The sequence below is a fragment of the Platichthys flesus genome, chromosome 3, assembly GCF_949316205.1.
Source record: "Platichthys flesus chromosome 3, fPlaFle2.1, whole genome shotgun sequence".
NCBI lineage: Eukaryota > Metazoa > Chordata > Actinopteri > Pleuronectiformes > Pleuronectidae > Platichthys > Platichthys flesus.
Genome location: NC_084947.1, coordinates 649,316 through 669,187, shown reverse-complemented (window position 1 = coordinate 669,187; position 19,872 = coordinate 649,316). Strand labels below are relative to the sequence as shown.

Sequence of the window (19,872 nt, the reverse complement as noted above, 5' to 3'; positions counted from 1 at the left end):
AACTTTAAAAAACAATCTCTTTTATTTGCTGTTATTTCAGATTCAGAGCCCCACAGTGCCCCCCCACCCGCCAGGAGGTCTAGGAAGTGATGATGATGAAGATACTTACGAAGAAGCAGAACCCTACGTACCTGCTGACACGACCACGTCGAACACCGGTATCAGACACACACACACAGACACACACACACACACACACACACACAGACTCACACACACAGACACAGACACACACACACACACACACACACACACACACACACACACACACACACACACACACACACACGCAAGCTGGGTTTCCATTGAACAAGTTGTTAAAGAGAGAAAAGAAAATCTTTAAAAAAAAATAAACCAATAAACTGGGCTTCACACGTTCACCAGAAGGTGGTGCTATTATCTATGTTTCCAACCTGGAAGAAGAAGAAGAAATGTGAGAAAAGGAACGTTGAGTTCAGGACTTTTTCATGTTTTAAAGGAAAATCCTGGAGAGAGTTTTCTTCCTCTTCCTCATCTTCCTCTTCTTCCTCTTCTTCCTCATCTTCCTCTTCTTCCTCATCTTCCTCATCTTCTTCTTACTCATCTTCTTCTTTATGTGTGGAAGAAACAGCTGTTCAGTCATGTGAGGTAAATCTTCTCTACGTCACAAGTTATTCAGAAGAATTGACTTTGTCATTTTGTTTCCAGTCAAACTCTCTGATGTGAAACTTTCAAGATGCACATTAGACACGTCGATGGAAACACAGCGACAGGAACACGTGTAGCAACACGTCAACGTTAAAGTATTAACACTAACCTTCATCTTCAGAGAAGGCGGATTCAGACAGCAGTCACTATGAGTCCTACGGTGATGAAGATGATGAGGAGGATGAGGGGGAGGAGCTAGTGAAGGACAGAGCTCATTACATCCAATGGAGCGCCTCTCAGCCCTGCCTAAGGCCCGCCCCTGAGTCCCGCCTCTGTGGCTACCTGTGGAGGAGGAAGTGGCTCGGACAGTGGACCAAACACCTGTTCATCATCCGGAACAGCGAGCTGCTGGTGAGCGCCCCCTGCTGCCACAAGTGTTCACTCCTCCTGTCCCAGTGATTAATGTTGTTTTCATGTGTCAAACAGTATATGTTATAAACTCCTCCTCCTTCTCCTCCATGTTAGCAGATGGGACCTGGACCAAACTAACAAATCACAGTAGACGTTAAATAAATGTTGGTCAAGATGGTCATCAACATTTCTATAGGAAGTGTGTTGTCGTCTTTATTTACGTTCTTTGATCGTACAAATCAAAGTCAGCAGATCACATGACTCCACTGAAGCTCTGCCTCACTTCCTGTGTTGATGTCTTTCTGTGTGTCAGTGTTATAAATGTGCTCGGGACCTTCTGCCTCACCTGGAGCTGAACCTGCTCGGCTGTCAGCTCGTCTACAAGTCCAAGAGCAACAGGAAGATCCAGCACCAGCTCAAACTGGTTTTGCTGGGCTCCGACTCCCTGGTGCTGGGATACAACAGCTTCGAGCAGGCCGACGAGTGGAAGAGGGTCAGCAGCACAACACAACACACATCCCACACCGACACTCACAGAGAAGCACATTTAACACTTCAAATAGTTTGTTAAAGATGAGAACAGTCGTCCTAACCTTTGACCTCTGACATAAAGTCAGCGTGATGTCGCCCATGTTTCAGATATGTAAAGTTCTCACATGATTCTAATGAGTAATCATCAACGTTTCACCTTCGAATAAACTGTTTACAGACATGACCTCTGGAAAACTGTTCCTGGACATTTTCTGTCGTATCATCATTAAGTTAAGTTGAAGGTTCAGAGTGAAGGACTAAGTGGCTGGAGGATCTTACAGATATTTAGTGACCTCTAGTGGTGAAGTTACATATTATAACCAACTAAACCCTGAGGACAGGAGGACTGTCAAGATGCTTTTACACATGAAAGCTGTGAAATGTTGTCTGGTCATTTCCTGTAGTTAGTGTTTCTCCTGTGAAGTCGGCCCTCATCACCAGAAGATCTGGAATCTCCTCGTGTTTCCAAGTTGACGTCTTCGTCTTCTACGCTCCTCTTCTTCATCCTGAGATGTTTGTGTTCTTCCAGTTTCACGTCTGTCACCAACACATCCACTCGCTCACTGGGAAGCTTCCACACATTGTCCTGAGGTCTAACATTCTGGAAACATGTTCAGTTCAGAGCAGGTTCTTGATACAGCTTCAGGGAAACGGACAAACCCAAACATTTAGTGAATCGTCTTTTTCTTTCCTCTCCCACGACCCTTCAGATTTAACTGTCCTCCATTTTGTGTCCCTGTGTTGGGACTAAACTAGCTCTTCACAAAGTAGTGAAAAGTAGTTTTGGGATCACTGTGAGTTCTTTATTTTCCACTTCTAGTTTTATTTCGATGGTCCCACATGAGTATTGTAGCTCAGGTGCAAGTACTGTGTGTGAATATATATTGACTGTGTGTGTGCAGGTGATAGAGGAGGTGAGTGTTGGAGGTGAAGAGGAGATACGTCGACCATCATCTCCGATCAGATCAGAGCAGCTGCTGTCCTGCAGGGTGAGACACACACACACACAGACACACACACACACACACACACACATACACACACACACACACAAACACACACACAGTAACACACACACAACCTCCAGATGAATCAATATCGGTGAAAAACAGAATAACGTTTATCACGTTAAGCTTCGTAGCTCTGTGTTGTGACCTCCTGTGATGAAGACGAGCCCCCCCCCCCCCGCTGTGTGTGTCTCCTCAGTCCAGTTCAGTCCAGAGCGACTCTGAGGAGGAGAAACCTTCTGCTCGCTGCAGCCTCCACAAACACAAAGGTACTGAAAGTGTCAGAGACACTGTCGACCAATCAGCTGTTAGCTGCTCAGTGAGAAGACGAAGAGGCCGGGGCCCAGCGTTGATCCCTGTGGTGTTTGATTGACAGGCAACCTGAACGTGCTGATGAACTGTCAATGGCAGAGTTTACTGTGTCGGGTGGAGGACGGCGTCCTTAACATGTTTGGAGAGGAGGAGGAGGAGGAGGAGGAGGAGGAGGAGGAGGAGGGAGGGGAGAGGAAGAGCAAGCGATCTCCTCAGTACACTGTCCAGCTCCGAGGCTGCGAGGTCCGAGCCGGGCCCGACACCGACCACTCGTACAGGATCACGCTGAGCCTGCTCGGGGACCCGCTCGCGGTGCTGGAGGTGAGTGTTTGCTCACAGGATCTTATTCAACTTGATTATTAATTCATCTCTTTGTGTATTCATGTGCAGGGACAGTGCACATGAATACACAAAGAGATGTTATGACCATTTTAGGTAAAAGAATTGTTGTCAAACTAAATAATTTATGAGATTAAAGTTGTACAAAAGAAGAAGAAAAGCTCCAATATTCTCTGAAATTAAAGATTTTTAACTTCATTCAAAAAAATATCTGGAAAAAAAACATCTCGGACAAGTATGAAGTTTTTACAACATAATTCAAACAAGTTCACGTCCCAGAGTGTTTGGTTCATTTTGAATCTGGGCTCAAAGCATTTTCTGACTAAAACTTTACCACAAAGTATAATTTGATAGTTGGTGGAGTGCAGGTTAGCGTTAGCGTTAGCGTTAGTGTGTGAGCTGCTCTCTGTTGTGTGATGACGTTGATCGAACCTTTCAAATTTAATGTTCCCCGACAACACAAGGGTTTTCTTCCGAGCCTTTTTCTGAGAACAATAAGTTTCACGTGGATCAGCTCTGGATCCCCCACTGTTTAGTCTCTTCACCACTAGGGGACATATTTAGCCAGCGTGACACGAAATTAGAAACTTCATAGCTTTAAATATATTTACTTGTTCAAAAGGATGATTTGTTCAAAAGGAAACATTCAGACAGGAAAACATATAAACAAAAACATGTGATGTCAATAATCTCAGATAAACGATGCACGTCTGTCAAACTGAGCGTCAACATGTGAACATATCATCAATAACAAAACAATCATTTCAGAATTTACACCACGTGTCAACCAATAACCCATTTTCTTTATAATCAGTTATCGATTATTAATCTGTTAATTAAGTTTCCTCCCTCCCTCAGGTCAGAAGTTTGGAGGAAAAGGAAAGATGGCTGAAGCTGCTGCAGGACGGAGCTGTCAGTCACCAAGACACCACTGCACAGGGACACACAGGTGGAGCTCTCAGGTAAAGGTCACGACCTCCATCATTATTCTTCTTCTTCTTCTTCTTCTTCTTCTTCTTCGTTGGTGGAGGTGTAGTTGTGAAGAGAGGAGGTGAAGCAAAGCGATTTTCAAACTTATTCAGGTTTCTGTATGTTTATTGTATGATCATTGTTTCGTAGTGTTTGTGGAGTGATTGTGTACGTGTAGTGTAGTTTGTCTGTGTGTTGTGCGTGTCTCGTGGCGCATGGCGTCCGCAGGGACGCCGCCGATGTCCCTGAGACATGGCGTCAGGCTGGTGCCTCAGCTCAGCTCCACAGTGGAGCAGGTGCTGTTGGCCGTGGGGGAGCAGGTGGGGCACGGGAACATCACCTACGCTTCCAGAATGAACAAGGCGCTGGTGATCTTTTTCAAAGATCCGGACTCAGTCACGCAGCTAATTGAAAGTGGGGTTACAGTTGAGGAGGAGTTTATTCAGGTGTCCCCGTTAGCGGTAGCCTCCACCCGGATCACCGTGTCAGGTGTCCCTCCGTTTATTCCAAATGAAGCTCTGGAGCGAGAGCTGCGGCGTTTTGGGAAGTTCGCGAGTGGGTTCCGCGCGGTGGGTCTGGGGTGCAAGGACACGAAGCTGAAGCATGTCCAGTCTCTGCGGAGACAAGCCTTCATGTTTCTTGAAAACGAGTCTCACACACTGGACGTGTCTTTCCGGGTTCGCCATGAAGAAAGTTTCTATATGGTGTACGCGAGCTCGGGAAGCATGAAATGTTTTCATTGTGGAGAAGTGGGACACAAGAAAGTGACGTGCCCGCACGGGAGACGGGCGGCGGGGTCCGCTGGAGCGGAGGGAGGGGAGGGCAGCGCCGGGGGGACTAAGCCTGCGTGGGGACGGGCGGCCGGTGCTGCTGCGTCCTCTGCGGCTGAGGATTCTGCTGCAGCGGTTCCGGCCGCGAGAGTGCCGGTGGCTGCGGCGCCCGGTTTGGCTGCGGTGGTGCCGGTGGCGGCGGTAGTTCCGGTGGATAGCGGGCCGGGTGCGGTCGGTCCGGTGGGTCCCGGGCCGGCTGCGGGGGTTTCGGCGGCGGCGGTTCCGGCAGCAGCCGAGCCGGCTGCGCCGGCTCCGGCTGCTGGAGGTCCAGCTGTTGTTAGTGGCGCAGAGGTTCCCTCTGCTGCGCCTGCTTCTGAGATATTGTCGAAGCAGGAGAAGATAAGTGAGAAACAGGTCATAACAGGAGAGGTGTTGGTTGCCAACCCGGAGCAGGGGATGCAGTGTGGGTCTGCACAGCAGGCAGAACCCAGACAGGCTGAAGTAGACTGCAGTCAGGTTAGTGAGATGGACGTGGAGGATGACTACGAATCAGACAATGTGTCTGTAGCTGAGAGCGGCTCAATTAGCACAGAGTTATATTCATTAAAAGAGGTCAATGAGTTTTTAGATGAATCATTTGGCAAAGCAGTGGAGGTGGCGGAGTACTTCCCAGATATTAAAAAATTCATACAGACAGTCAGTTCCCTCCAGAAAGAGGTAGGGACGGATGTCCTGGATGAAAAACGCAGATACAGGCTCAGGAAGCATGTGACTGCAGCAAAAAAAGGTCTTCCATGCAAGATACGGTCAAAGAGGAGGAAAAACTGTAAATAAAGACCATGACCATTCATCACTGGGTGTTTTCATTCCGCTGTGTTTACCTGTTTGTCCTTTTACGCTTTATTTTTTTTTATCCTCATGGCATTAAAAATAGCCGCATTAAACATTAACGGGGGTAGAAGTGCGCACAAAAGGTTCTTAGTTTCAGAACTTTTTAAAGTAAAAAAGCTGGATGTCCTTTTTTTACAGGAGACTCACAGTGATTGCCTGAATGAGACAGACTGGGGAGTATGGTGGGGGGGGCAGCACGTACTCAGCCATGGCTCTAACCTGAGCGCTGGAGTCGCTGTTTTATTCTCTCCCTCATTAAACATGACATTTTTATCAAGCACAGAGATCGTGGCAGGCAGAGCTCTGAATGTAAGGGTGGAAATACACAGCATTATTTTTAATTTTATCAACGTGTATGCACAAAATAAAGGTCCTGAACGGGTTACTCTTTTTAAATTATTAAAAAACAAGTTGGACAGTGTTGGACAAGGGGAGTGTATAGTAATGGGGGGGGATTGGAACTGCTGCACGGACGTCACTTTAGACAGAACAGGACAGGAGCTCCATCCTCAGTCCTCCTCTGTACTGGGCCAGACAGTCAAGGAGGCGGATCTAGTGGACGTATGGAGGAGGAAACATCCGTCCACCAGGCAGTATACCTGGATCAAGATAACGGATGGCAGGGTCAGTGGGGCCCGGCTGGACAGATTTTACATATCAGCTCATTTTATCACCAGGGTGACAAACTGTCAAATCCACCCGGTTGGTTTCACAGACCATCATTTGATTTTAGTAGAGCTACTTTTATCGCCTGCTAGAAAGCCTGGGTCCTTCTGGCATTTTAATGTTAAGCTTTTAAATGATTTAAATTTCTGTGAGAATTTTAAACTTTTCTGGGCCAACTGGTGTTCAAAGAAAGTCTTGTTTCCCTCCCTGGGTCAGTGGTGGGAGGTCGGCAAGGGTCAGATAAAGGTCTTCTGCCAGCAGTACACTGCATACGCTACAGGCAACATAAAAAAAGCTATGGAGCAGTTGGAGGCCGACATTAAGGAGCTGGAAAGTGTGCCTACCAACGCGGAGACATTAAAGGATAAAAGACAACAACTGAACTCCTTTCTCCAGGAGAGGGCCAAAGGAGCTCTGGTTCGAGCGCGGTTCCAAAAATTAAAAGACATAGATGCACCCACCACTTTCTTCTTTAACCTGGAGAGATCCGTGGCCCAGGGGAAGCAGATGGTGTGTCTCCGGCTGCCGGATGGGAGGATTACATCAGAACCAGCGGAGATGAGGAGACACGCGGTGGAGTTCTATACCGACCTGTTTGGGGCAGAGGAGTGTGACGGGGAAGCTGTGGCTGAGCTGCTGCAGGACCTCCCACAGCTGAGCCCAGGTGAGCGAGACGCCCTGAGTGCTGACATCACGCTGGAGGAGCTCACCACTGCAGTATCACAGATGGCTGCAGGCAAGTCACCAGGGTTGGATGGATTACCAGCAGATTTTTTAAAACATTTCTGGAATATCATGGGACAGGATCTGCTGGATGTCCTGAAGGAGGCATTGGGTAAAGGGCTTCTTCCAGCCTCCTGCAGACGGGCGGTCATATCACTCCTTCCAAAGAAAGGGGATCTTACTCTGCTAAAGAACTGGAGACCTGTCTCTCTTTTATGTAGCGACTATAAGCTTTTATCTAAGGTTTTAGCGAATAGACTCAAGGTTTTTATGGAAGTTTTTATTAATTCTGACCAAACATATTGTATACCAGGTAGGTCAATTCAGGACAATTTGTTTTTAATGAGAGACATTTTTGATGTGTGTAAGATATATGATATGAATATTGGCATTATTTCCATCGACCAGGAGAAAGCATTTGATCGTGTCGATCGGTCATTCCTGTTTGCCACACTGCAGGCTTTTGGTGTAGGGGAGCACTTTCTGTCCTGGGTGAAATTATTATATAATGATACATGTTGTGTGGTGAAGGTGGGGGGAGGGCTGAGCAGACCGGTACCAGTCCAAAGAGGGATCAGGCAGGGCTGTCCGATCTCAGGTCAGCTCTACAGCGTGGCCATCGAACCTCTCCTGTGTCGCCTCAGAACTCGTCTGAAAGGCCTGCGTCTGCCTGAGCTGCCTCAAAGTCCCCCGGTTATAATATCAGCTTATGCTGATGACGTCAACATCCTGGTCCAGGATCAGGGGGACATAGAACAGCTAGAGGGCAGTCTGGCAGTATATGCAAAGGCTACAACAGCAAAGGTGAACTGGCAAAAGAGCGAGGCATGTGTGATTGGTCAGTGGGATCCAGGGAGAATACCCCGTCTCCCTGGGAACCTGACATGGGGAGTGAAAGGGTTGAAAGTCCTCGGTTTGTTTTTAGGCAGTGAAGAGATAGAGAGGCAGAACTGGGAGGGAGTGCTGGAGAAGGTGCAGCTCAAGTTGTCTAAATGGAAATGGTTGCTACCCCAGCTGTCCTACAGGGGAAGAACTCTGATTGTCAATAACCTGGTTGCAGCGTCCCTGTGGCACAGACTCCAGGTGCTTACTCCTCCACCGGGACTCATGGAACAACTGCAAAGGATGCTGGTGGACTTCTTCTGGTCGGGCCATCACTGGGTGCGGGCGTCCGTGCTGTACCTCCCTGTGGCAGAGGGGGGCCAGGGTCTTACAGACATCATCGCCAGGACTGCTGCTTTCAGGCTGCAGGCAGCCCAGAGGCTGCTGTACGGCTCCACACGGTGCTGGTCGGCTGTGGCCCGCCTGCTGCTCTGGAGAGCCGGGGGCCTCGGGTATGACAAGCAGCTGTTCCTGTTAAACTCTCCTCAGCACAGACTGACTGGGCTCAGTCATTTCTATACATCTGTGATAGAGGCCTGGAGGACGCTCAACTTCACGAGGCCTCCTGACCCCACGCCTGGGATGTGGCTCTTTGAGGAGCCACTGTTCAACAATGGTTTCCTGGTCCTAACGTCTACATCCTCATCATCAACAGTTCAAAACAGGTTCAGGGAGGCCGGAATAGGGAAGCTGGGCCACCTGACACGGACATCACTGGAGAGGCTGGCGGAGGTGACGGGGATACGATCGACCAGGATGCTGCGGAGCCTCGTGGACGAGGTCTGGCAGTCACTGCCCCAGCCTCTTCGGACCTTCGCCCAGAGCCAAAGCCAGGCTGACCAGTGGACAACAACAGAGGAATACCATTTTCCCATCCTGAATGTGAGTCCTGCGTTGGGGGAGTGGAGAGAAGAGAGCGGCCGACTGCTAACCCTCAGGACTCCAGCACTGGGCACGTTCAACACCTCTGCAGGGAAACAGCTGTACTGCAGCTGCGTGAAGGTCCTGAACTGTCGCTCTCTTGAAGGAGTCAGGGAGTCGAGATGGACGGAGGTTTTTGGCTCAGACTATTCCCCTAGTGGCAGTTGGCGGGTCCTGTATAAACCTCCTGTGGAGAAACGGATGGCGGACATCCAGTGGAGAATAATACACGGAGCTTTAGCTACAAACAGATACAGAGCTCACCTGGACCCAAGCACTGGGGGGGGGTGTCCTTTCTGCTCACTGCCAGAGACCCTGGAACACTTAGTAGTGTCGTGTCCCAGGTTAGCTGACACTTTTAAACAACTGCAGGAGTGGGTGGGGTGTTTAGGAGAGGCCTTCTCGCTGCCACTCTATGTTTTTGGGCCCAAGTACGTTGAAAGGAAAAAGACTACGATGGTTTTAATGAATTTTCTTTTTGCTAATGCCAAAATAGCAACTTGGGTTAGCAGAAAGAACAAAATGGCGGGTGTAGGCTGGACAGATCCACTGCGCTGTCTCAGGGGGTTGGTGGCAGCTCGCCTGAGAGTAGAACATGCTTATTTTACACTGACGGACAATCTGGAGGGGTTCAGTGCTGTGTGGGGGGTGGGACAGGTCCTGTGCTCACTGGAGGACAACCAGTCGCTGGTTTTAAAATTTTAACAGAACGTCTGGTAATTTTATCGTTGGTGTATGATGTGTGTGTGCCTGGAATGTTGGAAAAAAATTTTTGTGATCCACAAATTTTGAATAATTAAGGATTGATTTTTGACAATGTGACTTAAATAAAGTTATTCAAAAGTCAAAGTCTTCTTCTTCTTCTTCTTCTTCTTCTTCTTCTTCTTCTTCTTCTTCTTCTTCTTCTTCTTCTTCTTCTTCTTCTTCGTTGGTGGAGGTGTAGTTGTGAAGAGAGGAGGTGAAGCAAAGCGATTTTCAAACTTATTCAGGTTTCTGTATGTTTATTGTATGATCATTGTTTCGTAGTGTTTGTGGAGTGATTGTGTACGTGTAGTGTAGTTTGTCTGTGTGTTGTGCGTGTCTCGTGGCGCATGGCGTCCGCAGGGACGCCGCCGATGTCCCTGAGACATGGCGTCAGGCTGGTGCCTCAGCTCAGCTCCACAGTGGAGCAGGTGCTGTTGGCCGTGGGGGAGCAGGTGGGGCACGGGAACATCACCTACGCTTCCAGAATGAACAAGGCGCTGGTGATCTTTTTCAAAGATCCGGACTCAGTCACGCAGCTAATTGAAAGTGGGGTTACAGTTGAGGAGGAGTTTATTCAGGTGTCCCCGTTAGCGGTAGCCTCCACCCGGATCACCGTGTCAGGTGTCCCTCCGTTTATTCCAAATGAAGCTCTGGAGCGAGAGCTGCGGCGTTTTGGGAAGTTCGCGAGTGGGTTCCGCGCGGTGGGTCTGGGGTGCAAGGACACGAAGCTGAAGCATGTCCAGTCTCTGCGGAGACAAGCCTTCATGTTTCTTGAAAACGAGTCTCACACACTGGACGTGTCTTTCCGGGTTCGCCATGAAGAAAGTTTCTATATGGTGTACGCGAGCTCGGGAAGCATGAAATGTTTTCAGTGTGGAGAAGTGGGACACAAGAAAGTGACGTGCCCGCACGGGAGACGGGCGGCGGGGTCCGCTGGAGCGGAGGGAGGGGAGGGCAGCGCCGGGGGGACTAAGCCTGCGTGGGGACGGGCGGCCGGTGCTGCTGCGTCCTCTGCGGCTGAGGATTCTGCTGCAGCGGTTCCGGCCGCGAGAGTGCCGGTGGCTGCGGCGCCCGGTTTGGCTGCGGTGGTGCCGGTGGCGGCGGTAGTTCCGGTGGATAGCGGGCCGGGTGCGGTCGGTCCGGTGGGTCCCGGGCCGGCTGCGGGGGTTTCGGCGGCGGCGGTTCCGGCAGCAGCCGAGCCGGCTGCGCCGGCTCCAGCTGCTGGAGGTCCAGCTGTTGTTAGTGGCGCAGAGGTTCCCTCTGCTGCGCCTGCTTCTGAGATATTGTCGAAGCAGGAGAAGATAAGTGAGAAACAGGTCATAACAGGAGAGGTGTTGGTTGCCAACCCGGAGCAGGGGATGCAGTGTGGGTCTGCACAGCAGGCAGAACCCAGACAGGCTGAAGTAGACTGCAGTCAGGTTAGTGAGATGGACGTGGAGGATGACTACGAATCAGACAATGTGTCTGTAGCTGAGAGCGGCTCAATTAGCACAGAGTTATATTCATTAAAAGAGGTCAATGAGTTTTTAGATGAATCATTTGGCAAAGCAGTGGAGGTGGCGGAGTACTTCCCAGATATTAAAAAATTCATACAGACAGTCAGTTCCCTCCAGAAAGAGGTAGGGACGGATGTCCTGGATGAAAAACGCAGATACAGGCTCAGGAAGCATGTGACTGCAGCAAAAAAAGGTCTTCCATGCAAGATACGGTCAAAGAGGAGGAAAAACTGTAAATAAAGACCATGACCATTCATCACTGGGTGTTTTCATTCCGCTGTGTTTACCTGTTTGTCCTTTTACGCTTTATTTTTTTTTTTATCCTCATGGCATTAAAAATAGCCGCATTAAACATTAACGGGGGTAGAAGTGCGCACAAAAGGTTCTTAGTTTCAGAACTTTTTAAAGTAAAAAAGCTGGATGTCCTTTTTTTACAGGAGACTCACAGTGATTGCCTGAATGAGACAGACTGGGGAGTATGGTGGGGGGGGCAGCACGTACTCAGCCATGGCTCTAACCTGAGCGCTGGAGTCGCTGTTTTATTCTCTCCCTCATTAAACATGACATTTTTATCAAGCACAGAGATCGTGGCAGGCAGAGCTCTGAATGTAAGGGTGGAAATACACAGCATTATTTTTAATTTTATCAACGTGTATGCACAAAATAAAGGTCCTGAACGGGTTACTCTTTTTAAATTATTAAAAAACAAGTTGGACAGTGTTGGACAAGGGGAGTGTATAGTAATGGGGGGGGATTGGAACTGCTGCACGGACGTCACTTTAGACAGAACAGGACAGGAGCTCCATCCTCAGTCCTCCTCTGTACTGGGCCAGACAGTCAAGGAGGCGGATCTAGTGGACGTATGGAGGAGGAAACATCCGTCCACCAGGCAGTATACCTGGATCAAGATAACGGATGGCAGGGTCAGTGGGGCCCGGCTGGACAGATTTTACATATCAGCTCATTTTATCACCAGGGTGACAAACTGTCAAATCCACCCGGTTGGTTTCACAGACCATCATTTGATTTTAGTAGAGCTACTTTTATCGCCTGCTAGAAAGCCTGGGTCCTTCTGGCATTTTAATGTTAAGCTTTTAAATGATTTAAATTTCTGTGAGAATTTTAAACTTTTCTGGGCCAACTGGTGTTCAAAGAAAGTCTTGTTTCCCTCCCTGGGTCAGTGGTGGGAGGTCGGCAAGGGTCAGATAAAGGTCTTCTGCCAGCAGTACACTGCATACGCTACAGGCAACATAAAAAAAGCTATGGAGCAGTTGGAGGCCGACATTAAGGAGCTGGAAAGTGTGCCTACCAACGCGGAGACATTAAAGGATAAAAGACAACAATTGAACTCCTTTCTCCAGGAGAGGGCCAAAGGAGCTCTGGTTCGAGCGCGGTTCCAAAAATTAAAAGACATAGATGCACCCACCACTTTCTTCTTTAACCTGGAGAGATCCGTGGCCCAGGGGAAGCAGATGGTGTGTCTCCAGCTGCCGGATGGGAGGATTACATCAGAACCAGCGGAGATGAGGAGACACGCGGTGGAGTTCTATACCGACCTGTTTGGGGCAGAGGAGTGTGACGGGGAAGCTGTGGCTGAGCTGCTGCAGGACCTCCCACAGCTGAGCCCAGGTGAGCGAGACGCCCTGAGTGCTGACATCACGCTGGAGGAGCTCACCACTGCAGTATCACAGATGGCTGCAGGCAAGTCACCAGGGTTGGATGGATTACCAGCAGATTTTTTAAAACATTTCTGGAATATCATGGGACAGGATCTGCTGGATGTCCTGAAGGAGGCATTGGGTAAAGGGCTTCTTCCAGCCTCCTGCAGACGGGCGGTCATATCACTCCTTCCAAAGAAAGGGGATCTTACTCTGCTAAAGAACTGGAGACCTGTCTCTCTTTTATGTAGCGACTATAAGCTTTTATCTAAGGTTTTAGCGAATAGACTCAAGGTTTTTATGGAAGTTTTTATTAATTCTGACCAAACATATTGTATACCAGGTAGGTCAATTCAGGACAATTTGTTTTTAATGAGAGACATTTTTGATGTGTGTAAGATATATGATATGAATATTGGCATTATTTCCATCGACCAGGAGAAAGCATTTGATCGTGTCGATCGGTCATTCCTGTTTGCCACACTGCAGGCTTTTGGTGTAGGGGAGCACTTTCTGTCCTGGGTGAAATTATTATATAATGATACATGTTGTGTGGTGAAGGTGGGGGGAGGGCTGAGCAGACCGGTACCAGTCCAAAGAGGGATCAGGCAGGGCTGTCCGATCTCAGGTCAGCTCTACAGCGTGGCCATCGAACCTCTCCTGTGTCGCCTTAGAACTCGTCTGAAAGGCCTGCGTCTGCCTGAGCTGCCTCAAAGTCCCCCGGTTATAATATCAGCTTATGCTGATGACGTCAACATCCTGGTCCAGGATCAGGGGGACATAGAACAGCTAGAGGGCAGTCTGGCAGTATATGCAAAGGCTACAACAGCAAAGGTGAACTGGCAAAAGAGCGAGGCATGTGTGATTGGTCAGTGGGATCCAGGGAGAATACCCCGTCTCCCTGGGAACCTGACATGGGGAGTGAAAGGGTTGAAAGTCCTCGGTTTGTTTTTAGGCAGTGAAGAGATAGAGAGGCAGAACTGGGAGGGAGTGCTGGAGAAGGTGCAGCTCAAGTTGTCTAAATGGAAATGGTTGCTACCCCAGCTGTCCTACAGGGGAAGAACTCTGATTGTCAATAACCTGGTTGCAGCGTCCCTGTGGCACAGACTCCAGGTGCTTACTCCTCCACCGGGACTCATGGAACAACTGCAAAGGATGCTGGTGGACTTCTTCTGGTCGGGCCATCACTGGGTGCGGGCGTCCGTGCTGTACCTCCCTGTGGCAGAGGGGGGCCAGGGTCTTACAGACATCATCGCCAGGACTGCTGCTTTCAGGCTGCAGGCAGCCCAGAGGCTGCTGTACGGCTCCACACGGTGCTGGTCGGCTGTGGCCCGCCTGCTGCTCTGGAGAGCCGGGGGCCTCGGGTATGACAAGCAGCTGTTCCTGTTAAACTCTCCTCAGCACAGACTGACTGGGCTCAGTCATTTCTATACATCTGTGATAGAGGCCTGGAGGACGCTCAACTTCACGAGGCCTCCTGACCCCACGCCTGGGATGTGGCTCTTTGAGGAGCCACTGTTCAACAATGGTTTCCTGGTCCTAACGTCTACATCCTCATCATCAACAGTTCAAAACAGGTTCAGGGAGGCCGGAATAGGGAAGCTGGGCCACCTGACACGGACATCACTGGAGAGGCTGGCGGAGGTGACGGGGATACGATCGACCAGGATGCTGCGGAGCCTCGTGGACGAGGTCTGGCAGTCACTGCCCCAGCCTCTTCGGACCTTCGCCCAGAGCCAAAGCCAGGCTGACCAGTGGACAACAACAGAGGAATACCATTTTCCCATCCTGAATGTGAGTCCTGCGTTGGGGGAGTGGAGAGAAGAGAGCGGCCGACTGCTAACCCTCAGGACTCCAGCACTGGGCACGTTCAACACCTCTGCAGGGAAACAGCTGTACTGCAGCTGCGTGAAGGTCCTGAACTGTCGCTCTCTTGAAGGAGTCAGGGAGTCGAGATGGACGGAGGTTTTTGGCTCAGACTATTCCCCTAGTGGCAGTTGGCGGGTCCTGTATAAACCTCCTGTGGAGAAACGGATGGCGGACATCCAGTGGAGAATAATACACGGAGCTTTAGCTACAAACAGATACAGAGCTCACCTGGACCCAAGCACTGGGGGGGGGTGTCCTTTCTGCTCACTGCCAGAGACCCTGGAACACTTAGTAGTGTCGTGTCCCAGGTTAGCTGACACTTTTAAACAACTGCAGGAGTGGGTGGGGTGTTTAGGAGAGGCCTTCTCGCTGCCACTCTATGTTTTTGGGCCCAAGTACGTTGAAAGGAAAAAGACTACGATGGTTTTAATGAATTTTCTTTTTGCTAATGCCAAAATAGCAACTTGGGTTAGCAGAAAGAACAAAATGGCGGGTGTAGGCTGGACAGATCCACTGCGCTGTCTCAGGGGGTTGGTGGCAGCTCGCCTGAGAGTAGAACATGCTTATTTTACACTGACGGACAATCTGGAGGGGTTCAGTGCTGTGTGGGGGGTGGGACAGGTCCTGTGCTCACTGGAGGACAACCAGTCGCTGGTTTTAAAATTTTAACAGAACGTCTGGTAATTTTATCGTTGGTGTATGATGTGTGTGTGCCTGGAATGTTGGAAAAAAAAAAAAATTTTGTGGTCCACAAATTTTGAATAATTAAGGATTGATTTTTGACAATGTGACTTAAATAAAGTTATTCAAAAGTCAAAAGTCTTCTTCTTCTTCTTCTTCTTCTTCTTCTTCTTCTTCTTCTTCTTCTTCTTCTTCTTCTTCTTCTTCTTCTTCTTCTTCTTCTTCTTCTTCTTCTTCTTCTTCTTCTTCTTCTTCTTCTTCTTCTTCTTCTTCTCTCCTCAGTGGGCTGCAGACTCAGAGGTTTCCCACCTCCAACACCTACATGGATGACCCCTTCCACCTGAGTGGACCAGGCCGGGACCAGCCCATCTACTCCAACACCTCCATCCTGGAGCACATGGTAAAAACACAAATGTAACTTCACTGCAAAACATATGAAACATGTGTTTTCATATTCATACTGTGACATAACCAACACGAGTGGATGACATGCAGAGGTGGGAAGTTACAAAGTACAGATCCTTTGTTTTTCATGTTCACAAATCGTTTCTAGATTTAATTCCTCTTCTAGTAAATAGTAAAATTTTATTTTATTTAAAGAAGAGTTGTTCAAGTGAAAGAGTCTTTACACTATATTTATGTGACATGAGTTTGCTTTGCACCTCTGGAAGAAAACCTTTTGACTTCTGTAGTTTGAGAACATTTCAGGACCTGTACTTTTATACTTTAACTTGTTTAAGTACTGATTGTATCTGTACCTATACTTGAGTAAAGAGTTTGTGTACTTTTACCTCCTCTGATGACATATTAGTAACAGTGTCTGTCTTCAGCTCCACAGCTCAGAGTCGTCCAAAGACTCCGTGACCTTCAGCAACACGGTGATCACCAGTGAGTGGGTTCATATACAGAGGATCAGTGACTGTACATAAAGAGGATCTGACGATATATAAACTGTGTTATTATGTGGTTCAGACAGGAGGGGGGGGGAGGTGGAGCGCAGCGTTCAGAAGTTGGAGCTGACCGGGACGAGGCCGGTGCAGCTGAGGTCCGGTTCAGAGATCAACCTGTCGTCTGCTGGGAAGCAAAACAAGCGCACCTCTTTCCGACAGTCGCTGGCTGTGTGTAGTGAACGTGCTCAGGTGAACACACACATCAACCTGTCGCACAATACACACAAACAAACATTGATTGGTTAATTGTGTTGCACAGAGCTGCCTCTTCTGCTGTTTGTTCACTCTCAATATAAAACCAGGTTAATGTATAAAACCTAATGTCTCTCCTGGTCTCTCCTGGTCTCTGCTGGTCTCTGCTGGTCTCTCCTGGTCTCTGCTGGTCTCTCCTGGTCTTTCCTGGTCTCGGCTGGTCTCTGCTGGTCTCTCCTGATCTCTCCTGGTCTCTCCTGGTCTCTCCTGGTCTATGCTGGTCTCTCCTGGTCTCTGCGGGTGTCTCATGGTCTCTGCTGGTCTCTCCTGGTCTCTCCTGGTCTATGCTGGTCTCTGCTGGTCTCTGCTGGTCTCTGCTGGTCTCTCCTGGTCTCTCCTGGTCTCGGCTGGTCTCTGCTGGTCTCTCCTGGTCTCTGCTGGTCTCTGCTGGTCTCTCCTGGTCTCTCCTGGTCTCTCCTGGTCTCTGCTGGTCTCGGCTGGTCTCTGCTGGTCTCTCCTGGTCTCTCCTGGTCTCTCCTGGTCTCTCCTGGTCTATGCTGGTCTCTCCTGGTCTCTGCGGGTGTCTCATGGTCTCTGCTGGTCTCTCCTGGTCTATGCTGGTCTCTCCTGGTCTCTGCTGGTCTCTGCTGATCTCTCCTGGTCTCTCCTGATCTCTGCCGGTCTCTGCTGGTCTCTGCTGGTCTCTCCTGGTCTCTCCTGGTCTCTCCTGGTCTCTGCTGGTCTCTCCTGGTCTCTCCTGGTCTCTCCTGGTCTCTCCTGGTCTATGCTGGTCTCTCCTGGTCTCTGCGGGTGTCTCATGGTCTCTGCTGGTCTCTCCTGGTCTCTCCTGGTCTCTGCTGGTCTCTGCTGGTCTCTCCTGGTCTCTCCTGGTCTCGGCTGGTCTCTGCTGGTCTCTCCTGGTCTCTGCTGGTCTCTGCTGGTCTCTGCTGGTCTCTCCTGGTCTCTCCTGGTCTCTCCTGGTCTCTGCTGGTCTCTCCTGGTCTCTCCTGGTCTCTCCTGGTCTCTCCTGGTCTCTCCTGGTCTCGGCTGGTCTCTGCTGGTCTCTCCTGGTCTCTGCTGGTCTCTGCTGGTCTCTCCTGGTCTCTCCTGGTCTCTCCTGGTCTCTCCTGGTCTCTGCTGGTCTCTCCTGGTCTCTCCTGGTCTCTCCTGGTCTATGCTGGTCTCTCCTGGTCTCTGCGGGTGTCTCATGGTCTCTGCTGGTCTCTCCTGGTCTCTCCTGGTCTATGCTGGTCTCTCCTGGTCTCTGCTGGTCTCTGCTGGTCTCTCCTGGTCTCTCCTGGTCTCGGCTGGTCTCTGCTGGTCTCTCCTGGTCTCTGCTGGTCTCTGCTGGTCTCTCCTGGTCTCTGCTGGTCTCTCCTGGTCTTTCCTGGTCTCGGCTGGTCTCTGCTGGTCTCTCCTGATCTCTCCTGGTCTCTCCTGGTCTCTCCTGGTCTATGCTGGTCTCTCCTGGTCTCTGCGGGTGTCTCATGGTCTCTGCTGGTCTCTCCTGGTCTCTCCTGGTCTATGCTGGTCTCTCCTGGTCTCTGCTGGTCTCTGCTGGTCTCTCCTGGTCTCTCCTGGTCTCGGCTGGTCTCTGCTGGTCTCTCCTGGTCTCTGCTGGTCTCTGCTGGTCTCTCCTGGTCTCTCCTGGTCTCTCCTGGTCTCTGCTGGTCTCGGCTGGTCTCTGCTGGTCTCTCCTGGTCTCTCCTGGTCTCTCCTGGTCTCTCCTGGTCTATGCTGGTCTCTCCTGGTCTCTGCGGGTGTCTCATGGTCTCTGCTGGTCTCTCCTGGTCTATGCTGGTCTCTCCTGGTCTCTGCTGGTCTCTGCTGATCTCTCCTGGTCTCTCCTGATCTCTGCCGGTCTCTGCTGGTCTCTGCTGGTCTCTCCTGGTCTCTCCTGGTCTCTCCTGGTCTCTCCTGGTCTCTGCTGGTCTCTCCTGGTCTCTCCTGGTCTCTCCTGGTCTCTCCTGGTCTATGCTGGTCTCTCCTGGTCTCTGCGGGTGTCTCATGGTCTCTGCTGGTCTCTCCTGGTCTCTCCTGGTCTATGCTGGTCTCTCCTGGTCTCTGCTGGTCTCTGCTGGTCTCTCCTGGTCTCTCCTGGTCTCGGCTGGTCTCTGCTGGTCTCTCCTGGTCTCTGCTGGTCTCTGCTGGTCTCTCCTGGTCTCTCCTGGTCTCTCCTGGTCTCTGCTGGTCTCTCCTGGTCTCTCCTGGTCTCTCCTGGTCTCTCCTGGTCTCTCCTGGTCTCGGCTGGTCTCTGCTGGTCTCTCCTGGTCTCTGCTGGTCTCTGCTGGTCTCTCCTGGTCTCTCCTGGTCTCTCCTGGTCTCTGCTGGTCTCTCCTGGTCTCTCCTGGTCTCTCCTGGTCTATGCTGGTCTCTCCTGGTCTCTGCGGGTGTCTCATGGTCTCTGCTGGTCTCTCCTGGTCTCTCCTGGTCTATGCTGGTCTCTCCTGGTCTCTGCTGGTCTCTGCTGGTCTCTCCTGGTCTCTCCTGGTCTCGGCTGGTCTCTGCTGGTCTCTCCTGGTCTCTGCTGGTCTCTGCTGGTCTCTCCTGGTCTCTCCTGGTCTCTGCTGGTCTCTCCTGGTCTCTCCTGGTCTCTCCTGGTCTCTCCTGGTCTCTCCTGGTCTCGGCTGGTCTCTGCTGGTCTCTCCTGGTCTCTGCTGGTCTCTGCTGGTCTCTCCTGGTCTCTCCTGGTCTCTCCTGGTCTCTGCTGGTCTCTCCTGGTCTCTCCTGGTCTCTCCTGGTCTATGCTGGTCTCTCCTGGTCTCTGCGGGTGTCTCATGGTCTCTGCTGGTCTCTCCTGGTCTCTCCTGGTCTATGCTGGTCTCTGCTGGTCTCTCCTGGTCTCTCCTGGTCGCTCCTGATCTCTCCTGGTCTCTCCTGGTCTCTCCTGGTCTCTCCTGGTCTCTCCTGGTCTCTGCGGGTGTCTCATGGTCTCTGCTGGTCTCTCCTGGTCTCTGCTTGTCTCTCCTGGTCTCTCCTGGTCTCAGGTGGGTTTCCTGAACCCTCTGTTGCGACGGACGGCCTCAGCTAAAACCTCTCTGAGACGAGCTCCGTCAGCGTTGTTCATGGAACATGTGAAGGTCTTCCAGAGGAAGAAGGTGAGCTTCACATGACGAGAACATCCCACACCAACCCCATGTCAGGAACACGTGAAGAGCATGTCAGGAACATGTTAGGAACATGTTAGGAACATGTCAGGAACATGTCAGGAACACGTGAAGAGCATGTCAGGA

General features: G+C 50.5%; 1 protein-coding gene across 1 annotated transcript in view; it reads left to right on the top strand.

Annotated features, from left to right (window-relative positions):
• si:dkey-220o5.5 (actin filament-associated protein 1-like 2) overlaps positions 1–19,872 on the top strand; it is a 30,620-nt gene that overhangs the window by 8,889 nt on the left and 1,859 nt on the right. Inside the window, exons 5-15 of the mRNA XM_062384831.1 lie at positions 41–158; positions 809–1,038; positions 1,352–1,531; positions 2,472–2,558; positions 2,776–2,845; positions 2,953–3,209; positions 4,086–4,189; positions 15,780–15,897; positions 16,328–16,385; positions 16,470–16,636; positions 19,627–19,737. Of these exons, the coding sequence (XP_062240815.1) occupies positions 41–158; positions 809–1,038; positions 1,352–1,531; positions 2,472–2,558; positions 2,776–2,845; positions 2,953–3,209; positions 4,086–4,189; positions 15,780–15,897; positions 16,328–16,385; positions 16,470–16,636; positions 19,627–19,737 (1,500 nt within the window). The remainder of the gene's footprint in view (positions 1–40; positions 159–808; positions 1,039–1,351; positions 1,532–2,471; positions 2,559–2,775; positions 2,846–2,952; positions 3,210–4,085; positions 4,190–15,779; positions 15,898–16,327; positions 16,386–16,469; positions 16,637–19,626; positions 19,738–19,872) is intronic.